This window comes from Mugil cephalus, chromosome 12, assembly GCF_022458985.1.
Source record: "Mugil cephalus isolate CIBA_MC_2020 chromosome 12, CIBA_Mcephalus_1.1, whole genome shotgun sequence".
NCBI classification, from domain to species: Eukaryota; Metazoa; Chordata; class Actinopteri; order Mugiliformes; family Mugilidae; genus Mugil; species Mugil cephalus.
The window spans coordinates 27,211,408-27,237,214 of NC_061781.1; the positions used below are offsets into that span (position 1 = coordinate 27,211,408).

A 25,807-nucleotide genomic window follows, 5' to 3' on the forward strand; every position below is an offset into this window, starting at 1 on the left:
ATGTGTTTTATTGGATAAATATATCACGTTAATATATCTGTATATATAACAATAAGAAACTGCAATGTCCTGAAGTTGAAATGTGTACCTGTGATCTTGGTTCCGTCTTTGGTCTCAGCAGGAACACCAGTGCCATACTCATTCTCGCCTGTCACTCTAAAGTAGTAGACTCCTCCCTCCTGCAAGTCAGTCACCTTGTAGGTCAGCCTGTGGCACGTATCTGTCAACCTCGTCCAGCCTTTCTTGCTAGCCTCGCGGAAATCGACAAGGTAATTCTTCACCGGTCCTCCTCCCTCATTCTCAGGAGTGTCCCAAGTTACAGTAGCAGAAGTCTTAGTTACATCCTTGACCTCTATGTGGGCAGGAGGGCCGGGCGAGTCCAGGACCCTGACATTAAGCGACAAGGAGGCAGTTCCAGCTATGCTGGATAAGGTGACGGTGTATTTTCCAGAGTCGTTGCGAGTCGCCTTTTCCAGCGTGATGGAGGTGAAGGTGTCTGTGGTGTCAATGACAGCACGGACTCTAAGGTCAACATCAGGCTTAGTCCAAGTAACACTGGGGATGGGTTTTCCTCTGAAGGGTACTGTCATTGTGAATGAGCTTCCATCCTTCACAATAAGAGTCTTCCTCATCTCATTGCTGATGTCAAACACTGGCTCCTCCTCTCTTTCTTTGGCAACTTGTTTGTCTGATTCAGGGCTGGGCTCGCTGACTCCCATCTTATTAATGGACTTGACAACAAACACATATTCAGCTCCAGGTGTCAGTCCCACCACAGTGAACTCTGTGTTCTTGGTGTTCAGGACTCCTACAAACCATTCATCATCTAATGTCTTCCTGTACTCTACTCGGTAACCAGTCACAGGGGCTCCACCATCAAATAGTGGCTTATTCCATGACAGTGTCACTGTAGTCTTTGTAGAGTCAATGATCTTGGGCTTAGCAGGGGGTGAGGGCAGGAACTGTGGATCTTCAGCCTTTGTGAGTGGACAAGGGACACTAGGAGCACTGAGGCCAGCAGCATTCTCTGCAAACACTCTGTACTCATACTCACAGCCCTCACGGAGGTGTGAGGCTTTGACTCTGAGATCATAAACAGGTTTCTTGTTGACACGGCACCAGCGGAGGCCAGTCTTCTCCCGCCTTTCAATCACGTAGCTAGAGATGCTGCTGCCACCATCGGAAACTGGTCTTTCCCAACAGATGGTCATGGCCTCACTTGTAACTGACGTGACCTGGACATTAGTGGGTGCTGCAGGCACAGTGAATGGATCCATGGCTTTTGTTGGCTCGCTCTCAAGGGCCTCACCATCTCCATATTTGTTGACTCCTCTGACTCTGAAGATGTACTCATTTCCTTTGAGCAGCTTGGTCACTTTACAGGTAGTTGCCTTCATGTCACCATAGACGAGAGTCCAGGCAAGACGACTGGTCTCACGTTTCTCAACAATATAGTGCATGATTTCTGCACCACCATTTTCCTGAGGGGGTCCCCATGTTAGCGTGCATTTCTCTGCTGTGAGGCCAGACACTGCCAAAGGTCCTGAGGCTGGACCAGGTCTGTCCAGAACCTTACAGTTGATAGCCACAGACCTTGTTCCTGCTACATTGTGCAGAGTCAGGACATACTGACCAGAGTCTCTCCTGATTGCATCTCTGACAATCAGGGAAGTTGTGAAGTTGGTGGAGGTGATTTCACACCTGGCCTTGGCCTGAATCTCTTTTCCATCCTTAGACCATGAGACAACAGGGAGTGGACGGCCTGTGATTTCAGCATCGATTGCAATGATATCTCCAGCCTTAACAACAACCAACTGCCTGAATTTATCTTCCAGGATAATAGTGGGAGGGTCTACATCATCCTTGACAGTGACAGGACCGGTGGCCTCAGAAGGAACACTCAAAAGTTCTGCAGAATTTTTGGCAATAACATGGAAGTCATATTGGACATCTTCTGTGAGGCCTGTGACATCATAGTAGGTGTCTTGCAGATTGGTGAAGTTGCATTTCAGCCAGCGACCATTGGGTAGCTCTCTACGCTCAACAATGTAGCCCGTAATCTTTGCTCCAATAACAAACTCTGGCTTCTCCCAGCAGAGGGAAACCGAGGTTCTGGTAATATTTGTGACTCTAAGGTCATGTGGAGGTTCACATGGATCCCTGGCTGCCACAGGATCACAGGCCTTTGTGCATGGACCGATGCCAGCAATATTCTCAGCATAAACTCTGAACTGATATAGCAGGCCTTCTTCGATTCCTGTCATCTTAAACTGGTTCTCTGCCAGCAGGCCTCTATTGACCTTGGTCCACAGGATGCTACTTTGCTCTTTGCATTCAATGTGATAACCAATGACAGGGCTTCCGCCATCACTGGCAGGTCTGCCCCACACTACAAGCATGCCAGTCTTAGTAGCATGTTCAACATGAAGGTTGGTAGGAGGACCAGGAGGCTCAAATGGATACTGAGCAACAACAGGAGCAGAATCAATGGCAGAACTCTTGCCATAGCGGTTCTCAGAAGCAATGCGGAACTGATATTCTGTTCCCTGAGTGAGACGAGAAATCTTTATGGATGACCTGGCAACCGTGGCTGAGACAATCTGCCATGTTGTAGTGGTAGTGTCTCTCTTCTCCACCACATAGTTGTTTATCTGGCATCCACCATCATAGGCTGGAGGATCCCAAGAGAGACAGATGAAGTCAGCACTAACCTCATCGAACTTAATGTTGCTGGGTGGGCCAGGTTTGTCAAGGATTATAACTGAGACTTCAGCTGTCTTGGTGCCAACTGAGTTAGTCAGGGTAATCTCGTACTTTCCTGCATCCTCCTTGGTGGCATCTTTGATGATAACCTTGGATGAGGTCTTTGAATTAAGAACATTGACCCTGGTTGTCTGCTTAAGCACGTGGCCATCTTTCTTCCAAGAAACCTCAGGCTGAGGTCTTCCTCTGAAGGGGACATCAATCTTCAAGTCATCTCCTGCTTTCACACTGTATGTATTAAACAACAGGTTGATGGTGGGCTCCACTGTGATGTCCTTCACCACCACAGGGGTAGCTAGAGGCTTGGCGTCACTCCTGCCCTTATCATTCACAGCAATCACCCTGAAGGAGTATTCCTCTCCGGTTGTGAGTCCATCAATAGTAGCTTCTAGTGCTTTGACTTCACTGCACACAGTCCATTTGTCATCTCCCTTGGGCTGCATCTCCACAACATAGTTTGTAATCTTACTGCCTCCATCGTGATCAGGTTTTTCCCAGGAAAGGGTGACAGTATGGCGAGTGACATCAACCAGTATCACCTTACCTGGAGGCAAAGGAGCCTCAGATACCTTGACTTGATCTGTAGAGGCAGGTAGGCCTACTCCCAACTCATTCACAGCCAACACACGGAAATAGTATCGGCCACCCTCCTGCAGGTCAGAAATTATGTAGGAGTTTCTCACACAGTTTGTACAAACACTAGTGAAAGCCATTCGCTTCTGTTCTCTCTTCTCCACGATATAATGTGATATCTTAGCCCCACCATCAATCAGAGGAGGTTCCCAAGAGATTGAGACAGAATTCCTTTTCACATCCTTGACCTCCAGGTTTGTAGGAGCACTTGGGGAGTCCAGAACTCTGACATTGATGAAGGCTGATTTAGAGCCGCTGAGGTTCTCAAGGGTCAAGACATATTTTCCAGTGTCAAATCGGTCAACATTCTCAATCACCAGCATTGTGTAGGAGCTTGTAACATCAATCTGGGCACGTTCATTTAGAGTGCCATCAGCCTTTGACCATCTGACCTCTGGCTCAGGCTTTCCTCTGATTGTCACAAAGAGACGCAGGGTGGCGCTGGCGCGTACATTGACCATCTTCCTCAGGTCAGCATCTAGTTCAATTTCAGGGGCTTCCAGTTTCTCTGCAGCTATGACAGACCCAGGGAGGTCAACATGCTCTCCTACTCCCTCACAGTTAAAGGCACAAATGCGGAAGTTGTACTCCGCATTCTCTTTCAGGTGCTTTACAGTGTAGTGAGTGGCTTGGACACCAGTCGGCGGCGTGCTAACAATCCATTCATCATCTGTTGCCTCCTTGACTTCAACAACATATCCAGTGATCTGTGCTCCACCATCATAGATAGGTCTGGACCAGGAGAGGGACACTGTGGTGCTTGAATGGTCAGTGACTTTAGGGTTATTTGGAGGTCCTGGTGGGTATGTGGCATCACAGGCCTTGATATACTGAGTTGGTGCACTAGGCTTTCCCACACCAGCAGCATTTTCAGCAGAGACCCTGAATTCATAAGAGTGGCCGTCTGTGAGACCAGTGCATCTGAATCTCAGGTCATTCAGTCTCTTCTTGTTGCACTTAGTCCATCTGATGCCATCTTTATCACGTTTTTCTAAGACATATCCTTCAATCTCAGCTCCTCCATTATCCTCTGGCCTCTCCCAGGTAAGCACAATGGAATCCCTGGTGATAGCACTGGGCTCTGGGGTGGATGGGGCACTAGGAGTGGTGAAGGGGTTACGAGCAATGACGGGCTCCGATTCTAAAGGCTCACCAACACCATATTTATTCACAGCAGTGACTCTGAAAATGTACTCATTGCCAGGCAGCAGTTTTGTAATTTTGTAGCTGATTGCCTGGATCTTCGGCTCAACCATAGTCCACGACAAACGACTAGTCTCTCTCTTCTCAATTATGTAGTGGGAAATGCTTGCACCACCATCATGTGAGGGATGATTCCAGTGCAGATAACATTTCTCTGCTGTAACCCCTTTGACTTCTAAGGGGCCATCTGGAGGACCAGGTCTATCCAGAACTTTAACATTAATTGGGATCATCTTAACTCCTCCCACATTGACAAGTTTGAGGGTAAAGTGGCCACCATCCACTCTGATACAATCCTTGACTGTCAGCATGGTATGCGTAAGTGTGGTCTTGACCTCCATTCTCGGTGTGGTTTTATCAATCTCCTTTCCATCCTTTAACCATATTACTTCAGGCAGAGGCTTGCCAGTGTAGTCGGCATCAATGACGAATGTGTCACCGGCATTAACTATGGTCAGATCCTTGAATTTAGAATCCAGGGTGGCCTCTGGAGCCTCAATTTCATCTTTGGCTGTAATTTCTCCTGTGCTCTGAGAGGGTCGACTAGAAATGCCAGCAGCATTCCTGGCAACAACTCTAAACTCATAAACACAGTCCTCAGTCAGACCAGTGAGTGTGAACTGGGTGTCAATGATGTTGGTGAAGCTGGCCTTCATCCAGCGGGTATCTGGGTGCTTCCTCCTTTCAATCAAATAGCCAGTGATTACGCTGCCTCCATCATACTGAGGTCTGGTCCACTGAAGTGTCACATGGTTTCTGGTAATGTCAATAGCCTCGGGAGTTCCTGGTGGATCACAAGGGTCCCTGGCCACTGTGCTCTCAGATATTTTGCTAGCTGGGCTGAGACCAGCAATGTTCTCAGCATAAACTCTGAATTCATACTCAATACCTTCTTCGAGTTCTGTAGTTTTGAAACGTGCATCTGGGATTAAAAGCTTGTTGAGTTTAGTCCACAACAGGCTGTTCTTCTCCTTCCTTTCAAGGTGGTAACCTAAGATGGGACTGCCTCCATTGTTGGTAGGAGGTTTCCATTCAACAACCATGTTGTCTTTGGTTGCAGCAGAAACTACTGGTGTCCCTGGGGCAGAAGGCTCAGTGAATGGATACTGAGCAATAACAGCTGGAGAGACTATGGCAGAACTCTTTCCATATCTATTCTCAGCAGACACTCTGAACTGATACTCAGTGCCGGTCTTCAAATTGGTGACCTTGATAGTTGTCCTTGCAATAGTAGCAGACACAATCTGCCATGCGGTGGTGGTAGTGTCTCTCTTCTCCACAATGTAGTTGTTTATCTGACAGCCTCCTGTATACTCTGGTGGCTCCCAGGAGAGACTGACATAATTAGAGCTTACCTCCTCAATCTTCACAGGCCCTGTGGGTGGCCCAGGTTTATCAAGAATGATAATGGTAATCTCCTCTGTAGCTGTTCCAATGCTGCTGGTGGCTGTGACAGAGTATTTTCCAGAGTCCTCCTTATTTGCATCTTTAATGAACAGCTTAGTAGATGTTGGTGTGCCTGATACATTTAGTCTGGTTGTCTCCTTAAGAGCCTGTCCACCCTTCTTCCATTCAACCTTGGGAACAGGGCGTCCAATAACCGGAATCTCAATCTTCAGATCCTCACCATACTGTACACTGTAAGTGTTGAATGCCATCTTGAATCTGGGCTCGACTGTCACATCTTTAGCAGTAACTGGTGCAGCAAGTGCTCTGGGGTCACTCTTGCCCTTGTCATTGAAGGCTGAGACTCTGAACAAGTATTCGTGTCCTGCGCTGAGGCCTGTGACAGTGCCCTCACAAGATTTGGATGTGGTGGCCACCACCCATTCCTCTGAGCCCACAGGCTGCATTTCAATGTAGTAGCCAATGATCCTGCTTCCTCCATCATGAACTGGCTTCTCCCAAGAGAGTGAAGCACTGGTTTTAGTCACTTCAGTCAGTGTGACCTTACCCACAGACAGAGGGGGCTCAGAAGTCTTAACGGATTCTTCTGTCTCAGCTCCTTGTCCCACACCGAACTCGTTTTCAGCTAATACTCTGAAATAGTAGATGGTTCCCTCTGTAAGGCCAGTAATACGATAGCTTGTCTTTGTGCACTTGTTGTCCACATTAGAATAAACCTTCCTGGTAGACTCACGCTTTTCAACCAGGTAATTTTTGATTCTTGAACCACCATCAATAAGAGGAGGCTCCCAGGTCAAAGTAACACTTTCCCTCTTAATGTCTTTCACTGACAGATTTAGAGGAGCCCCTGGAGTGTCCAGGACTTTTACAGAGACAAACGCTGATTTGGTGCCTGCACTGTTTTCTAATTTGAGTATGTATTTTCCGGCGTCATATCTGTCACAAATGTCAATGGAAAGCTGGGTGTAATCTTCCCCTGTCTCGAGCTGAACTTTACTTGGCAGTTCTCCATCTTCCTTGGCCCATTTTATCTCAGGTGTAGGACGGCCCTTGAATGGAATGCAGATTCTCATTGAGCCTCCAGCACGAACAACTATTCCCTTCCTGAGCTCTGAATTCAGAATCATTTCTGGAGGATCAATCGTATCCATAGGTTTCACAACTCCTTGGATCTCTGTAGGCTCGCCAACACCAAGCTTATTGATGGCACATATGCGCACCTTGTATTCTTGGTGTTCTATCAACTTTTTGATGGTAAACTTGGTAGCATTAACTCCAGAGGGTGGGGTGCATATAGTCCATTCCTCCTCATCAGCCTTGGTAATTTCCACAGCATATCCTTGAATCTCGCATCCACCATCATAGATAGGCCTATGCCAAGCCACAGTGACAGTGTCTTTGCTAGTGTCGACCACATGGGTGTTGGTAGGACAGCCTGGTTCAAAGGTGGGGTCACAGGCTTTGAGGTAGGGTGTAGGTGGACTTGGTTGGCCCACTCCAGCTGCATTCTCAGCAGATACTCTGAATTCATATTCATGGTCCTCAGTCAGTCCAGTTACCCTAAAACGTAAATCTGTCACTCTGCGTTTGTTGCACTTGGTCCACCTCACTCCAGCTCTGTCTCTCTTCTCAACAATGTAACCACCAATCTCACTTCCTCCTGTGGTCTCAGGGCGGTTCCAACAAACAGTCATGGAGTCCCTGGTAATGTTAGTGATCTCAAGTTCCCGAGGTGAGCCGGGAGGAACAAATGGATTCCTCATGATGACTGGTGCTGATTCCAGAGGCTCCCCAACACCATATTTGTTGACAGCCATGACTCTGAATATGTACTCATTGCCCTTCAGTAGTTTAGTAACCTTGAACATGGTAGCACCACAGTCACTGGAAACCACAGTCCATGCCAAGCGGCTGGTTTCTCTCTTCTGAATGATGTAATGAGAAATGCTAGCTCCTCCATCGTGTCTGGGTGGCAGCCATGAAAGTGAGCATTTCTCCTCAGTAACATTGCTCACAGTGAGAGGTCCCTCTGAGGGTCCGGGTCTATCCAGAACCTTGACAGCAAATGGGACAGATTTAGTACCACCCACATTTGTTAGAACCAGTGTGTACTGTCCACCATCCACTCTGATGGCATCTTTCACAACGAGCAAAGCTTTGAAATCTGTATTTTTAATTTCGGCTCTTGCTGAGTTTTCAACTTCAACATTTCCCTTGAACCACTGAGCTGCTGGGATGGGCTTTCCCTCCACCCTGGCCTCTAGACTGAAGGTCTCTCCAGCATTAATAACCAGGGCTTGGTTATACATAGGATCTGTCTCACATTTAGGTGGCTCAATTTCATCCTTGGCTGTGATCGACCCTGTCGTCTCAGAGGGCTTGCTGACAGCACCAGCAGCATTCTTTGCAATTACCCTGAAGTCATATTTATTGTCTTCTGTCAGGCCAGTAACTGTGAACTCCTGTACAATGACATTTGCAAAGCTAGCCTTCATCCATTTTCCTTCGGGAAGGTCACGTTTCTCCACTACATAACCGGTAATTAAACTTCCACCATCATACTGTGGGGGGGTCCACTTCAGTTTCACCGAGTGCCTGGTCACAATCAGAGCTTCAGGACGGCCAGGAGGATCACATGGGTCACGAGCAACATAAACTTCGGATACCTTGCTGCATTTTCCAATACCAACAATATTCTCAGCATAGACTCTGTATTCATACTCAATGCCTTCTTCAAGAGGAGCAGATTTGAACCTGCAGTCTTGGATGAGCATTTTGTTTATCTTTGTCCAGAGGATACTGTTCTTTTCTTTCCTCTCCAGGTGGTAGCCTAAAATGGTACTACCTCCATCAGATGGGGGTTTATGCCATTCAACCACCATATAGTCTTTAGTGTATGAAGACACAAACGGGGTTCCTGGTGGCCCAGGCTCCTGGAATGGATACTGTGCCAAAACAGGCTCTGAATCAATTGCATAACTCTTTCCATATCTATTCTCAGCACAGATTCTAAACTGGTATTCAGCTCCTGTCTTCAAATTTGAGACCTTCAGTGTAGTTCTGGCCACAGTAGCAGACACAACTACCCAGTTGGTTGTGGTTGTGTCTCTCTTCTCCACCACATAGTTGGAGATTGGACAGCCACCCGTGTATGTAGGAGGTTCCCAGCTAAGAGTGATACTCTCAGCACTGATATCCTCCAACTTGACAGGACCTGTAGGTGGACCTGGTTTGTCCAGGGTGATCACCTCAATAGTGGCATCCTTTGATCCCAGGGAATTAGTGATATTGATACTGTACATACCACCATCCTCTTTGGTGGCATCCTTTATGGTGAGAGTGGTGTGATGTGCTGAGTCAGTGACATTGACTCTGGTAGTCTGCTTTAGGGCTGCTCCATCCTTGGTCCAGGTGATGGTTGGTTTTGGATGGCCAGCAATTGGGACTTCTATCTTGAGATCATAGCCTACCTGGACACTGTAGGTGCTCACCTTTGGTCTTACAGAGGGCTCTATCACAAGGTCCTTTGCCACAACAGATTGAGCCAATTGTCTTGAGTCACTTTTTCCCTTATCGTTGACAGCAACAACTCTGAAGTGGTACTCCTCTCCCTTGAGAAGGTTTGTAACTACTGTCTCCAGGGCCTTCACAGTAGCGCACACTGACCAAACTTCACTGTCCTTAGGGGCCACTTCAACTTCATAGTGACTGATCCTACTACCACCATCGTGTACAGGCTTCTCCCAGGCTAAGGTTACAGTGCTAGAAGTAACGTCAAGAACACTGACTTTGCCAGGTGGCTGAGGCTTCTCTGATATCTTAATTGGTTCTAAAGTTTTTGCAGGGAGACCCACACCGTATTCATTCTCAGCCAGAACTCTGAAGAAGAAGATACCTCCCTCAGGAAGAGACTCGACCTTCCATGTCATCCTGTTGCAGGTGGTGATAGGAGAGTAAACTTTCCTAGTGCTCTCACGCTTCTCAACAATATAATGCTTAATCTTTGAGCCACCATCCAGAAGTGGAGGCTCCCACGTTAGAGTGACAGAATTCTTTGTAATCTCTTTTACTATGAAGTTAGTTGGTGGACTAGGGGAGTCCAGGACTCTTACACTGATGAAGACTGACTTCACTCCACTAGCATTCTCTGCAGTCAGGGTGTATTTGCCGCTGTCAAATCTGTCAACATTCTCAATGACGAGTGAAGCATAACTGCCTGTGTTGTCAATCTGTGCAGTTTCCTTAATCTCCCCGTCAGCTTTGCCCCATTTCACCTCAGGAGCTGGACGACCTCTCACAGGAACAAACAATCTGAGAGTACAAGCTGATCTGATATTGATCATCTTTCTCATATCAGCATCCAGGTCAAGATCAGGAGCCTCAAGCTTCTCCTCCAGAAGAATTTTTCCAGGAAAGTCTGCATGCTCACCAACACCAACTCTGTTGATTGCACACACTCTGAATTGGTACTCATGCTTCTCCAGAAGCTTTGTCACTGTAAACTTAGTGTCCGTGATTCCAGTAGGAGGAGTGCACATAAACCACTCATCAGAAGCCCCATTACATGCCTCAACGATGTAAGCCTGAATCTCACAGCCACCATCGTAGATGGGTTTGCCCCATGTCAGGGAAACAGTGGACCTTGATGTGTCTACCACTTTAGGATTGTTTGGTGGGCCTGGTTTGAAGATGGGATCCAGTGCTTTGTAATACACGGTTTCTTTGCTCGGTGTCCCAACTCCTGCGGCATTCTCAGCAGAAACTCTGAATTCATAACTATGGTTTTCAATGAGCCCTGTCACTCTGAAGCGCAGTTCACTCACATTGCGCTTGTTGCACCTGGTCCATCTCACACCATCCTTGTCACGCTTCTCAACAATGTATCCCTGGATGGGGCTGCCGCCATCATTAGTTGGTCTCTCCCAGGTCACCACCATAGAGTCCTTGGTGATTGTGGAAACTTCAACCTCTGTTGGTGGGCTGGGAGCAATAAATGGATTTCTGGCAATCATTGACTCAGATTCCAGAGGCTCACCAATGCCATATTTGTTTACTGGAATCACTCTGAAGATGTATTCATTACCAGGAAGGAGTTTGGTGATTTTCAGGTTCAGTGTCTGAACTTTTGGCTCAACTACTGTCCAAACTAATCTGCTAGTTTCTCTCCTCTCAACAATGTAATAGGAAACGTCGCTTCCTCCATCTTGCAAGGGAGATTTCCAGGCGATGGAACATTTTTCACTGGTGACACCATAGATGGAGATAGGACCCTCAGGTGGACCTGGTCTGTCCAAAACCTTGACATTGATGTTAACAGATTTTTCTCCTCCAACATTTTTGACCAATAAAGTGTACTGACCTCCGTCAACACGGATAGCTTCTTTCACAACTATACAAGCTGTAAAGTCTGTGTTCTTGAGCTCTAAACGAGCAGCTTCAGTAATCTCTTGGCCCCCCTTAAGCCAGTGTACTGTGGGCACAGGTTTACCATAGACAGCAGCCTCAAGCTTGAATGTCTCTCCAGCATTTACCACAACTGCCTGGGAGTACTTGGCTTCCAGGTCAATCTTTGGCGGATCCACCTCATCTTTGGCAGTAATGGCTCCAGTAGAATCAGATGGCTGGCTGGAAACGCCTGCTGCATTTCTGGCAATGACACGGAACTCATAAACCTGATCTTCTGTAAGTCCTGTGACAACAAATTGAGTTTCAATAATGTTGGCGAAACTGGCCTTCATCCAGCGGCCATTTGCCTCCTTCTTCTCAACCACATAACCTGTGATCTTGATGCCGGCATCGTACTCGGGTTTGGTCCACCTGAGTGTCACTTGGCTCCTTGTTACAATAACAGCCTCTGGCTTTCCTGGTCTGTCACAAGGATCCCTAGCCACTTGCATTTCACTCACTTTGCTGACTTTGCTGAGGCCAACAATGTTCTCAGCATAGACTCTGAATTCATATTCAATGCCCTCCTCAAGGCCAAGAACCTTGAATCTTGTCTCTGGGATAAGTTGTTTGTTCTGTTTCACCCACAGAATACTGTTTCTCTCTTTCAGTTCTAAGTGGTAGCCAAGGATTTTGCTTCCACCATCACTGCTGGGTTTGTCCCATACGACCACCATGCTCTCCTTGGTGGCAGACTGTACTACAACAGAGCGTGGGGAGCCGGGAACTTCAAATGGATACTGAGCAAAGATGGTATCAGAGAGCAGGGCTGAGGACTTGCCGTATCTATTCTCTGCAGCAATTCTAAACTGGTACTCAGATCCAGTTTTCAGACGGGCTGCCTTGATAGTGGTTCTGGCCACTGTAGCTGACACAATTTGCCAGTTAGTGGTAGATGTATCTCTCTTTTCAACAATATAATTATTGATGCTGCAACAGCCGTCATACTGTGGTGGATCCCAGGACAATACTACGCTGTCAGCAGTAACGTCATCCATCTTAATCGGGCCAGTGGGAGGACCAGGCTTATCTAAAACAATTACATTGACATCTGTAGATGCCTCTCCAGCTGTATTGACCAGTTTGATAGTGTACGTGCCCACATCATCTCTGCAAGCCTCCTTAATGACCAAGAGTAGGTTTTTGTCTGTGGCTTCAGCATTGACTCTTGTTGTCTCCTTAAGAGCAACGCCATCTTTGAGCCATGTTGCTGAGGCTTTGGGGCAGGCAGCATATGGAATATCCATCTTCAGGTCATCTCCTGCTAGTACGCTGAATGTGTTAAAGAGCAGTTTGAAGGTGGGAGAGATGACCACGTCTTTAGCCACCACAGGCATACTGAGAGGACGTGGGTCACTGACTCCCTTTTCATTGGTGGCAGAAATGCGGAACATGTACTCCTCTCCCTGTGTAAGGCCAATTACTTGAGCCTCATTGGTCTTAACCACCATGACCTGGGTCCACTTCTCACTGCCTTTACCCTGCATCTCAACAATATAGCCTGTGATTCTGCTTCCTCCGTCATGGTCTGGCTTTTCCCAAGTAAGTGTTACACTGGTGCTGGTAACTTCACGAAGGGACACTTTTCCTGGTGGTAGAGGCTTCTCTGACACTTTAATTGGTTCAAGAGTCTCCACTGGGAGGCCAATGCCATATTCATTCTCAGCCAGGATTCTAAAGAAGTACATCTTTCCTTCCTCCAGGTCTCCAATTTTCCAACTAGACTTATGGCAGCTGGCACAAACAGTTGAGTAGGCCTTTCTGGTTGACTCTCGCTTTTCCACAATGTAGTTGCGAACTCTGGAGCCACCATCAATGAGAGGTGCATCCCACACAAGTGAAACTGAATCTCTAGTGACCTCCTTGATGATCAGATTCTGAGGTGCACCAGGTGTATCTAGTACTCTGACATTAACAAAGGCTGTTTTGCTTCCTGATGCGTTTTCCACAGTTACCAAGTATTTACCTCCATCAAATCTGTCCACATTTTCTACCTGAAGAGTAGTGAACGATGGGGTAACTTCAATGTTAGCTTTGTCGAGGGATTCTCCATGCTCTCTTGACCATTTTATTTCAGGTGCTGGTCTACCCTTAATTGGTACAAACAGTCTGAGTGTGCTGCAAGCTCTGATGCAGACCACCTTACGCAGCTCTGCTCCAAGCTCTATTTCTGGAGGAAGCAGTCTGTCTTCAGCCTTGGGGGTTCCAGGAACTGCAGCAGGCTCACCAACTCCTTCACAGTTAGTGGCACAGATATTGACTTTATACTCTTGGTTTTCCTTCAGGTTGGTGATGGTGAAGGAAGTCGCTGTCCATCCCTTTTTGGGAGTGTGAATTGTCCACTCATCCTCCTCAGGCAGGCAGGTCTCAACAATGTAACCAGTGATTTCAGAACCACCATCATACACAGGCTTATTCCAGGCAAGAGTGATAGAAGACTTGGTTGTGTCTAGCACTCTGGGGTTTCCTGGAGGTCCAGGCTGGAAGATTGTGTCTATTGCTTTGTAGAATGGACTGGAAGGACTAGGCTGGCTTAGACCAGCATTGTTCTCAGCTAAAACTCTGAACTCATACTCGTGTCCTACTGTGAGGCCGGAGACCTTGAATCGCAAGTCAGTTACTGTCCTCTTGTTGCACTTCACCCAGCGTAGGCCAGTCTTATCCCTCCTTTCAATGATGTATGTGTTTATTCTACTGCCTCCATCGTGTTCAGGACGCTCCCAGCAGACAACCATTGAATCCTTGGTAATGGTGGTGACTTCAGGCTGTGATGGTGGGTCACTGGGAACGTAGGGATTGGCACAAATGACAGGTTCAGACTCCAGAGGTTCACCTATGCCATACTTATTGACAGCCATCACTCTGAATATGTACTCATTGCCCTTAAGAAGCTTGGTGACCTTGAACCTATTTGCTTGAAGGTCTGTGGCCACATTCGTCCACGCCAACCTACTGGTCTCACGCCTCTGAATGATAAAGTACTCAATTTTGGCACCGCCATCATGCGTTGGATGGAGCCAGTTAAGAACACATTTCTCAGCAGTGACATCGGTTACAGTGAGGGAGTCTGGTGGTCCAGGTCTGTCCAGCACCTTGACATTGAATGTGAACTTGGCAAAGCCACCAGGATTGCTGGCAGTCAGAACGAAAGCACCGCCGTCCCTCCTCAATGAGTCTTTGTTTATGAGAGTTGTATGGAAGTCAGATGTCTTTATCTCCAGCTTGCCTGTATCCTCAAGCTCCTTTCCTTCCTTGGTCCATACCAAAGACGGGATCGGCCTACCAGTTACATTGGCCTCCAACTTGAATATTTCTCCTGCCATGACAACAACATTGCTGCTATATGATGAGTCAACGTCAAGCCTGGGCTCTTCAATGTCATCTCTGCATGTGATTGCTTCTGATGACTGGGATGGAGCACTGAGGGCTCCAGCTGAGTTTCTGGCAAATACACGGAACTCATAGGTTGCATCTTCAATCAGACCACTGACTGTGTAGATGGTTTCTAAAATGTTGTTGAAATTTGCTTTGAGCCAGCGTCCGTTGGGCATCTCTCTCCTCTCCACTGTGTAGCCAGTAATGGAAAATCCACCATCTCCCTCTGGTTTAGTCCAAGACACTGTCACTTCATGCCTAGTGATATTCAGTGCCACGGGTCTGCCTGGTGGGTCAACTGGGTCCAAAGCATACATAGTGTCAGAGGGTTTGCTGGGTTTGCTGAGGCCAGCCATGTTTTCAGCAATAACACGGTGCTCATATGCAATTCCATCAACAAGACCTGTGGATTTGAAGATATTTCCAACAACAAGAGCTTTGCTGATCCTCTGCCACAGAATGCTGTTCTTCTCTTTTCTGTCAACATGGTAACCCAGGATGGGACTTCCTCCATCAGAGGACGGCTCATTCCAGCTAAGAGTCATGGCATCCTTGTTGAATGATGTGACCACTGGCGTGCCAGGCTGACCTGGCACATCAAATGGATAGGCAGCTACCACTTGTTCAGAGGAAATGGATGGGCCGATGCCATATCTGTTCTGGGCCTTGACACGGAACTGATACTGGGTTCCAGTAGTGAGTCTGGCTGCCTTGAACGTGGTGCGGATCACTGTAGCAGCCAACTCCACCCATGAAGTACCAGTGGTCTCCCGCATCTCAACAATATAGTTATTAATGGGGACCCCTCCATCATTCTCTGGTGCCTCCCAGGACATGAGGACATAATCACATGAGACCTCATCCAGCTTGATGGGACCAGTGGGAGGACCTGGAATGTCATGGACCAGGACGGTGATGGTTTCCGTCACTGTACCCAGCATGTTCTTTCCTGTTATGGAATACTGGCCTCCATCAGTCCTCTTGATCTCATTAATGTTGAGGATGGTGGATGTTGATGTGGTTTCAACATTCATCCTTTGTGTCTCCTTGAAAGCAGTGTCTCCCTTCTTCCAGGAAACCACAGGCCTGGGTTTGCCCAGCACAGGAATTTCCACCTTCATGCGATCTCCTGCCTTGGCGATGACAGTTTTCTGGTAGACCCCACGTAAGTCAAATGAAGGCGCAGAAGTCTGCTCTTTGATCATGGTAGGCCTGCTCTCACGAGGATCACTCCTGCCTGATGCATTGACAGCCATTATGCGGAAGGTATATTCAGCGCCCTCAATGAGATCCGTCACAGTGTAGTCCAGGGCCTTGATGGTGACCACATGGACCCACTGGTCAGTGTCCTTCTTCTGGGTCTCAATGACATATCCAGTGATCAAACTGCCACCATCGTGGAGGGGCTTGGTCCATGCAAGGCTGGCACTGTCAGCGGTCACATCAGTAACATACAGGTTCTCTGGTGCAGATGGAGCCTGGGACACCCTGATTGGCTCAGGTGTTTCAGCAGGCTCACCAACACCCAAGTCATTCTCAGCAGAGACACGGAAGTAGTAGTAAGCTCCCTCTTCTAGGCCTGTAAACTTGAAGGAACACTTCTGCCAGGTAGTGCTAAGCACTGTGTAGGCCTTCTTGGTGGCCTCTCGTTTTTCAATAATGTAGTTATGAATCTTAGAACCACCATCAATTATGGGGATCTCCCACTGGAGAGTGATGCCGTTCTTAGTGATCTCTCTAGGTTTGAGGTGGACTGGTGGTCCTGGAGTGTCCAGAACTTTCACGTTAACAAAGCCAGTCTTCTTTCCAGCAACATTTTCCAGACAGAGGTTGTATTTTCCAGCGTCATATCTGGTGCAGTCAGGAATAACCAGGAGAGTGTAAGACTCTGTGGTGTCAATGTGCGCACGTGTTTTCAGGTTGGTGTCATCTTTGCTCCACGTTACTTCAGGAACAGGGCGGCCCCTGATGGGAATAAACATACGGATTGAAGCACGGCATCGAACCACCAGAGTCCTCCTGAGTTCAGCATCCAGTTCAAAGTCTGGTATTGTCTCCTGGTCCACCAGTTCAGTTACTTTCTCAACCTCAGCAGGCTCTCCAACTCCCTCAGAGTTTACAGCACTGACCCTGAAGTGGTATTTGCCACCTTTTTGAAGTTTTCCGATAACATATTCAGTAACTTTCACTGGGTATTGTGTCTCAGTCTCCCAGTCATCGTGGCCTTCCTTTTTGTATTCAACAATGTATCCCTCAACTTCAAGACCACCATCATAGTGGGGTCGGCCCCAGGCGAAGGTGGCAGTGGTCTTTGTGGTGTCTGTAATTCTGGGGTTGGATGGAGGACCAGGTGGATCTGAAGCATGAAATACAAAGAGTTTATGGAAGGTAAAGGGCATTAGAAGCTATTACTTCCAACATTGTATCCATCTTTTCTGCAACACATACTTACACACAATGTCCTTGGTCATCACAGGGCGTGATGGCTCACTTGGCTCCCCAAATCCAGCCTTGTTCTCAGCAGTGACTCTAAACTCATACTCTACACCCTCACTCAAACCTTGAACCTTAAAGCGCAGATCAGGGACTGTCCTCTTGCAGGCTCTCACCCATCTCATTCCCCTCTTCTCTTTCCTCTCTACACAATATCCTCTAATGTCACTTCCTCCATCATCTGCTGGTCTCCTCCATGAAATGGTGACAGCATTCCTGGTAATGTTATCCACCTCTGGAGTTGAGGGGGGACCAGGTGGGCCTGTGGAAAAAAACAAACTTATTTAAAGACTTGTTATACTCTAGATGGAACTTTTAGTTATTAATTTAATTCAGTTTCTCCTTTTTAAAATATGCAGACCTAAATGATATAAACTTACGGAAACTGTCAATCATTTTGACTGGACCAGACTGGCTTGAATCTCCGGTGCCATACTGATTTACAGCAGACACTCTGAAGATATACTCGTTGCCCTTGATGAGTTTGGCTGCTACATATCGGCAATCCATGACATTTTCGGCAAGCTTGGTCCACTGTAGGCGGCTGGTCTCTCTCTTCTCGAGAATATAAGATTTGATAGAGCAGCCCCCATCTTCCTCTGGTGGAAGCCAAGTCAGAGTACACTTCTCAGCTGAAATGTTACTGGCTTCGATGGGACCTGGAGGTCCAGGCACATCTAGGACCTTCACTTTAACATGTTCTTCTACAATGCCGAAGGGGTTGCTAGCAGTGATGACGTAATCTCCTGTGTTCTTACGACTAGCATACTTAATAGACAGAGTGGAGGTAGTCGGGGTGCTGACGATGGAGACGATGTCAGAGTTCTTGAACTCACGGCCTCCCTTGGACCAGACGGCAGTGGGTGGAGGTTTGCCAACAATCTTGGTGGCTGAAATCACAATTGTGTCTCCTGCTCTGACTGATACACCATCCTTTATATTTGGGTCAATAGTGATAGTTGGGGGTTCTGCCAAGAGGACAAAAGGAGCATGAGTGTATTGTCTAAACCTGTGTAAATTCAGATTGATAACAATGACCTTTATGAACACACACACACATATATATATATATATACACACACATATATATATGAAGTTACTTTAATGTAACATTAAGATCCTGCGCTCATCAGATGTTTTAATCACCTAAATTAGTTTGAGACTTACCATACTCGTCCCTGCAGGTCAAAAGCTCTGTGGATTCTGAAGGAATGCTGATAGCACCAGCAGCATTCTTGGCCCTGATTCTAAACTGATACTGAGATCCTTCCGTCAGATCGGGGACAGTAAATGCGCAGCCCTGGACGTTGACATGATTGGCCTTCATCCAGGCCTTGCCACCCGCCTCCAGTTTCTCCACTATGTAGCCCGTCAACTTGTAGCCGCCATCGTATTTTGGAGGTGTCCAAATCAGAGTGACTGTGGTCCTGGTAACGTTGATGACATCAGGCTTGCCAGGCGGATCTAAACACAAAGACAAGATGTTACAACAAAATCTTTGGTAATGAAATCCAATGTCTCAAATCCAAGTAAAAAAAATAATCTAAGAGCCATTAATCTAAGAGACTTACCAATAGGATCCAAGGCAACTGCAGCCTCAGTGGCTCTGCTTGCCTTTCCTAATCCAGCCACGTTCATGGCCATCACCCTGAACTCATACTCTAGTCCTTCTATCAGGCCAGTGACTCTACACTCTTTCACTCTCAGGGGAGTCTTGGTGGCCCGCTTCCACATCAGACTGTTTCTCTCCTTAAATTCTACGTGATATCCTGAGGAAAACAAATTCAGTTGGTAATGATGGTTGAAGTGTTCATGTCAAACTTAAAGAGATATCTGTTATAGTCTCTTACCAGTAATTGGGGAGCCACCAGAGTCTTTTGGATCAGCCCAAGTCAAGATGGCTGACTCATGGCGGATGCTCGCGATTTCTGGAGGAGCAGGAGCATCGGGCACATCTGGACAAAACCAAAATCATTATTATGACATACATATAAAAATGTACAAAACATTTCTGTTCTGTAAAATGCAGTGGTCCTGAGGTCCAGAGGAGACCACTAAGCAACACTAAGCAACAATGTTTAAAAGATGAATTGATTTAAGTCTTTTTTTTTTGTGGTTTGACTTAAAAAATATGAAACAGTAAAATTCTTAAAGTTCTTATGAATTAACTACTAGAACTAAACAAAGTGTGAGGAACAACTTGGTACTCACTGAATGGATGCTGGGCAATGACTGGGTCAGACCTCAGATATTCTCCAACCCCATATTTATTCTCAGCAAACACTCTGAAGATGTACTCGATCCCATCGTGGAGCCTGATCACCCTCATGGTGGTCTTCTGGATGGCTGAAGCCACTGTGGCCCACTTGTTGTCTGTCGTCCTCCTCTTCTCCACAATGTAGTTGGACACCTCTGCACCGCCATCGTCTTTGGGCGGACCCCACTCCAGAGTGATGCCGTCTGCCGTGATCTCATCAAACTTGATGGGTCCGGTGCAGATGCCGGGCTTTCCGACCACCTTCAGCTGGAATTTGCAGTCCTTTGAGCCGGCACTGTTCCTGACATTTATACTGTAGGTGTCTGCATCTCCTCTCTGGCAGTCTCTGATCAGAAGGGTGGTGACGCCCTGAGATGCCTCGATGCACATACGGCCTGTATCACCAAGCAACATATCGCCCTTCTTCCAGGTTGCGCTGGGGTAAGGAATTCCAATGAGAGGGATGTTGATCCGTGTGGTGCTGCCCTCCTTTATCACGTAGCACCCGTCATGCAGGCCACTTAAGTTGCAGTCAGGCAGAACTGTAATACAACGGATTTTAATAATCAGAAAAAAAAGGACTACTAACAACACCTGGCATGACTGTATGGTAGTTCCATGGGTTCAAAGTGACCCAGTAAGCCCGGTGTCTTTAATATGTTGTTCTAAACCAAGATTTCCTGAAATCTGTTGAGTGTTGAGAAATCTGAATGGGAAAAAGTTCATCGTGTCCCAGTGATCAAGTAAATATTCTGAGACTGAAACTGTCTGAGGTTTTCTTGCAACAAACACAATTTTGACTCAATCTGAGTTAACAGCGTCACACTTGTAGCTAATACAATTGAGAATCAGGTGATTCTTACCAAACTGATCCTTGGCAACAGCGGTAAGGTCAGTGGGTGGTCCCTCTCCAGACTCATTGAGCGCCTTGACTCTGAATGAATATTCTTTTCCATTGGTCAGCTCGCTGATCGTGTGTGAGGTGTTCTTTGCCTTCATTATCTGCTTCCACTTCTCTTCGCCTTCGCTCTGTTCCAGGATGTATGCAGTAACGTGGCTTCCACCATCACTGAGGGGCTTCTTCCAGCCCAGGGTAATAGAGTCCTTGGTGGTCTTTTGGGCCTTGAATTCTGTCACTGGACCAGGTTGCTCTGAAGAAGTGGGGAGATTGATATTTTTTTAGTCCAGTTGCAACCACGTTTAAGGACATTTATGTTCTACCAAGTCTGTTCTAACTTGAAAAATAAATTTATTCTACCTGAAGCCCGGATGCTGCCTGCAGTTTCACAGCCCTCTCCAATGCCATAGGCGTTTTCAGCCAGCACTCTAAAGCAGTAGGCCTGCCCCCCCTCCAGGTTGGTGATCCTGAAGGAAGTCTTAGGGCATTCAGCCGACACGCATGTCCAGGCCTTCCTCTCAGCCAGACGTTTCTCTACAATGTAGCTCTTGACTGGGCTGCCACCATCGATCAATGGAGCCTCCCAGGTGATGCAGGCATGGGTTCTGGAGGTCTCCTTCACAATCAGGTTTACTGGTGGTCCGGGAGAATCTAAAGAGAAAAGAAGCAGTATCTGTGGCTTAGTGGTTTGTGAACTGAACTGAGATACAGAAGTCAGGAGTGAATTCCATGAGTGATTCTACATTGTAAGAAATACAATTAGGTGTTAACTTCACTACATTGTGGTCAACCTGATGGCAAAGTGCCTAGGGCTCATATGCCCTGCAGTAGATCCCTGACCGGGGATGATTTGCTTCATTGTCCTAGTCCTTCTCCTGCATTGTAGATTACTCTCTGCCTAGATAAAGCTAAACATGCTAATAAATATAAACACTTATTTAAAAAAATACATATTTCAATGAAGTGCTGATTAATAAAGAGACTAACCAGCATCTAACTAGGATCAATCAGTGAAAACATCATTGGCCCTCACTGATCCAACCCTGGCTCACTCAAGTGTTATTCACATTTAAAATTCTTACCATGGACCTTTACTACGATAGTGTAGCTCTTGGAACCACTACTGTTCTCCAGGGACAGGACATATTTGCCAGCATCGTATCTGTTAACATCCTCAATCATCAGTAGGGTGTCCCATTCTGACGTCTTAATCAGCAGGCCCTGTCTTTCCTTCAGGTTGGCGTCCACCTTTGTCCACGTCACCTTTGGTGCTGGGCGTCCTCTAAGTGGGACATAGAGTCTCATGGTGACACCAGCTCGCAGAACCAGAGCCTTTCTCAGGTCAGCATCTAGTTCAGCTTCAGGTGCAACTAGAGAGAAGAGACAACGGATTAATAATTATAATTTAAATGCTGAATCATCTGATTATCTCTGTATTCGTTTTTGACTAAAGTTCCTCAGATATTGTTCAGGGTCGTACTCAGAATGTCCTTGGCCATGTGGTTTCCTGGAACCTCGCTGGGATCGCTGTAGCCGATCTTGTTGACAGCGGTGACCCTGAACTGGTACTCGGTGTTGTCCATCAGGCCCGTCATCAGGAATTTGGTTGCCTGTAGTTTCTTTGGGACATTACACTTGGTCCAGTCCTCAGCTTCAGCTCGCTTGCACTCCACCAGATATCCAATGATCTCACAGCCACCATCATATGCCGGTTTGGTCCAGCTGAGGCTGATGGAGCTCTTGGTAGAGTCCACCACCTTAGGGAAGGCAGGTGGGCCAGGAGGATCTAAAGAATTTAATGTGTAAATTACATGTCTGTGGCATCGTAGTTCAATACACAAAGTGGTTTTATGAGCAGATACTCACAGACTGGGTCGACGGCCAGTGCAGCGTTGGATGCGTCGCTGGGTTTTCCCAGACCAGCCTTGTTTATGGCAATGACTCTGAACTCGTACTCGGAGCCCTCAGTCAGCTGAGCGGCTTTGATGGTCCTGTCGATGACCGGGCGGCGGTTGACCTTGGCCCAGGTCAGCTCAGTGGCCTCACGTTTCTCCACCATGTAGCCCAAGATGGTAGCTTTACCGTCATTGGCTGGGGCTTTCCAGCTGACTGTCATGGAGTCCTTAGTAATGTTAGTGATGACGGGTGGGTCGCATGGACCAGGAACATCTGAGGAAAGAGATAAGGTCTCATTAATCTCCTAACCCACGTCTGACCCAACACTAGATTTTTAACATTTAAGCCAAGATGTACAAAGTTTCCATCTGTAAAATTCTTCCAATAACCTCAGTACACTAAAGTGTTTTCTTACCATACGGGTTCTTGACCATGACACCATCGGTCATAACGGGGTCTCCGACACCGTACTGGTTCTCAGCACTGACTCTGAATTGGTATTCGTGTCCCTCAATGAGTTTCTCCACGGAGCAGTCGGTGACATGTCCGTGGATGTTGGAGGAGACCAGCGCCCAGTTGGCTCTGCTCGTCTCACGCTTCTCAATGATATAGTTAGTGATTTCAGAGCCACCGTCTGCAAGGGGGGGCTCCCATCGCAGCTTAACACGGTCAGCAAATACCTTAGTGGTTTTCACTGAGGCTGGAGGGCCTGGCTTGTCTGTAGCAGAACAAGTGAAAGGTTATAGTCTGGAAACATGAAATTCTTGCGTAGAACCTAAAATAAAATATTGTAACTTACCAAGCACCTTGACCTTTATGGTGGCATACTTGGAGCCATTGATGTTTTCAGCAGTTATTGTGTAATCACCAGACTCCTTCCTGGTGACGGAGTAAAGCTCCAGGATGTGACAATGTTTCTTTTGCGTCTTCTTCATTCCCTCAGCGAGGACCAGAGGCGCTCCGTCTCTCTTCCAACTCACCTTGGGCAGCGGCTTGCCAGACACCTCAGCATCCAGGAAGATGTTTTCTCCTGCTTTCACTACAATCAAGTTCTTCATATTGACGCCTAGTTCTACACGAGGAGGAACTGCAGAGGAGATAGTGAAAGCATTTTCATCAGTATCTGTCAGTAATTTATTTTGTCAAGCAATAATTTAGGGATGCTGTGCAGAGCTGTACCATTCTCTGCAATGACAGGGATGGGGTCTGAGAGCTCGGACGGCTGGCTGACATTGATGGCCGTCTTGGCGATGACTCTGAATTGATACTGTTGGCCCTCCTCCAGACCGGTCACCACATAGCTCTCTGTCTGGATGTTCATGCAGTTGGCATTGCAGCGAGTCCATTTCTCCTCAGGGAGCTTAGTGTATTCCACGTAGTAGCCAATCAGCTTGCTTCCACCATCATGCTTGGGACGGCTCCAAACCAACGACACAGAGTTCTTGGTCACATCCATGGGCTCGGGTTTACCTGGTGGGTCTGGGAGAAAAAGCAAAGTTAAGAAATAAGAAAGGATGAGGAAATCATGAGTCATGTTCAGCAGAAGCAGATTCCGCACCAACGGCCGTCCTGGCGGTGATGAAGTCAGTCTGTTTGCAAGGTTTGCCCTGTCCAGCCATGTTGTATGCCGACACCCTAAAGGTGTACTCCAGGCCTTCGATCAGACCGGTGCAGGTGTACTGGGTGGCCTTAATCACCGACTCGTTTGCCTTCATCCACAGGAGGCTGTTCCTCTCCTTCTTTTCAATACAGTATCCAGTGATGGGGCTGCCGCCGTCGCTGCTCGGACGCTCCCATGACAGGATAACGAAATCCTTGTTGACCTTGTTGACCTGCAGGTTTCTGGGCTCACTGGGAGGATCTTTGGGGGAAAACAAAAGCATTCACACTTAATGTATCTGCTTTGAGGTTGCTAGCAGTAAACTTTAATATGCAGTAACTCACCAAATGGATATCTGGCGATCATCTTCTCAGAGTAGATTGGCTCAGAGATGCCAAACCTGTTCTCGGCTCGGACTCTGAAGCCATACTCTTTGCCAGGTGTTAGCTTGGTCACTCTGAAGCTGGTCTTGGTGCAGGATGAGGATACGGTGACCCAATCACCCTGGCTGACATCGCATTTCTCCACAATGTAGTTGGTGATGTTGCTGCCGCCATCCTCCTGTGGGGAGTTCCAGAGCAGCGTGCAAGCATCGATGTCCAGTTCAGTGATTTCTAGAGGAGCTTCCGGAGGTCCAGGGATGTCTGAGACACAGAGTATGAGTCGTTAATGATGAGATTAATGAGATAATCTAAATGTTTTCAAGATACAGCAGCTTTAAGTGTGCTTATTCTAACCCATGACGATGACTCTGAGGATCTGGTTGATCTTAGAAGTGCTATTCTCGGCTGAGAGGCTGTAGTAGCCGCTGTCTGCTCGTGTCACATTCTTGATGATAAGTGTGCAGGTTTTCAGCGTCTTTACGACGGACAGACGGTCCGAAGTCAGAACATCCTCGTTGCCCTGCTTCCACTTGCAGAAGGGAGCGGGTTTACCTGCCACAATGGCCTCAATCACCATCTTGGATCCAGCTCTGACCGTCACAATGTCAGGCATGATGATCTTTGGAGCCACTGGGAGGAAGAAAAAAAATATATTAGAATCTGGACAACTTTATACTATTTATTATTTCAAAAGCAGATTTTAGACTTATGTACTCACTGAGCTGGTCCTTGACCTCAAACATTCCCTCTGCCTCTCGGGCCAAGCTGACTCCAACTGAATTCCTGGCTGCCACTCTGAATTTATACTTCTTTCCTTCCTTCAGACCAACGACCACAATGGTCAGGTCTTTGACCACAGAGTAAGGTGTCCACTTGTCCTCAGGGGCACCCTCCTCCTGGTAGTCCACCACATAACCGTTGATCTTGGCTCCGCCATCTCTGAGCGGCTTCAGCCAGCCCAGGGTGGCGCTGTTCTTGGTGATCTCCAACACGTCCATCTTCTTTGGGGGATCTGGTTCACCTGGACACATCAAACAGTGGGGGTTAGGAAGAATGAACATGACAGAAAGAAAATATCAGGTGAAGAGAAACAAAACTTGACTGTCGTGACACTTACTAATGGGGTCGACAGCCAAGTAGGACCTGGGAGAATCTTGAGGAACTCCAATGCCGTACTTGTTACAGGCCATGACTCTGAAGTAGTAGTCAATGCCAGGCGTCATGTTGGTCACCTTAAAGCTGGTCTTCTTCAGGTCCTCTGTGCACTTGGTCCAAGTTTTTCTTTCTACTTCCCTTTTCTCCACAATGTAGTTGATGATGGGGCTTCCACCGTCATTTTCTGGTGGCAACCAGGAGAGCTGAGCTGTGGTCTTGGTGACATCTGTTGCATCCAAACCACCAACAGGACCAGGTGTGTCTGCAGATTATTTAATAATCATTTAGATCTTACAGCT

At 47.3% G+C, this 25,807-nt stretch overlaps 1 protein-coding gene across 3 annotated transcripts in view; it reads right to left on the reverse strand.

The window, feature by feature from the left end:
• ttn.2 (titin, tandem duplicate 2) overlaps window positions 1–25,807 on the reverse strand; it is a 179,079-nt gene that overhangs the window by 26,653 nt on the left and 126,619 nt on the right. For all 3 annotated transcript variants that reach the window (XM_047601647.1, XM_047601646.1, XM_047601645.1), the window contains 20 exons: window positions 25,471–25,770; window positions 25,072–25,374; window positions 24,708–24,983; window positions 24,315–24,614; window positions 23,929–24,231; window positions 23,550–23,849; window positions 23,170–23,457; window positions 22,786–23,088; window positions 22,341–22,643; window positions 21,955–22,260; window positions 21,557–21,844; window positions 20,835–21,125; window positions 20,440–20,727; window positions 19,531–20,118; window positions 19,170–19,274; window positions 18,891–19,088; window positions 18,487–18,783; window positions 17,700–18,287; window positions 17,279–17,581; window positions 89–17,182 (listed from right to left, as the gene is read on the reverse strand). In XM_047601647.1, coding sequence (XP_047457603.1) covers window positions 89–17,182; window positions 17,279–17,581; window positions 17,700–18,287; window positions 18,487–18,783; window positions 18,891–19,088; window positions 19,170–19,274; window positions 19,531–20,118; window positions 20,440–20,727; window positions 20,835–21,125; window positions 21,557–21,844; window positions 21,955–22,260; window positions 22,341–22,643; window positions 22,786–23,088; window positions 23,170–23,457; window positions 23,550–23,849; window positions 23,929–24,231; window positions 24,315–24,614; window positions 24,708–24,983; window positions 25,072–25,374; window positions 25,471–25,770 — 23,022 coding nt within the window. The remainder of the gene's footprint in view (window positions 1–88; window positions 17,183–17,278; window positions 17,582–17,699; window positions 18,288–18,486; window positions 18,784–18,890; window positions 19,089–19,169; window positions 19,275–19,530; window positions 20,119–20,439; window positions 20,728–20,834; window positions 21,126–21,556; window positions 21,845–21,954; window positions 22,261–22,340; window positions 22,644–22,785; window positions 23,089–23,169; window positions 23,458–23,549; window positions 23,850–23,928; window positions 24,232–24,314; window positions 24,615–24,707; window positions 24,984–25,071; window positions 25,375–25,470; window positions 25,771–25,807) is intronic.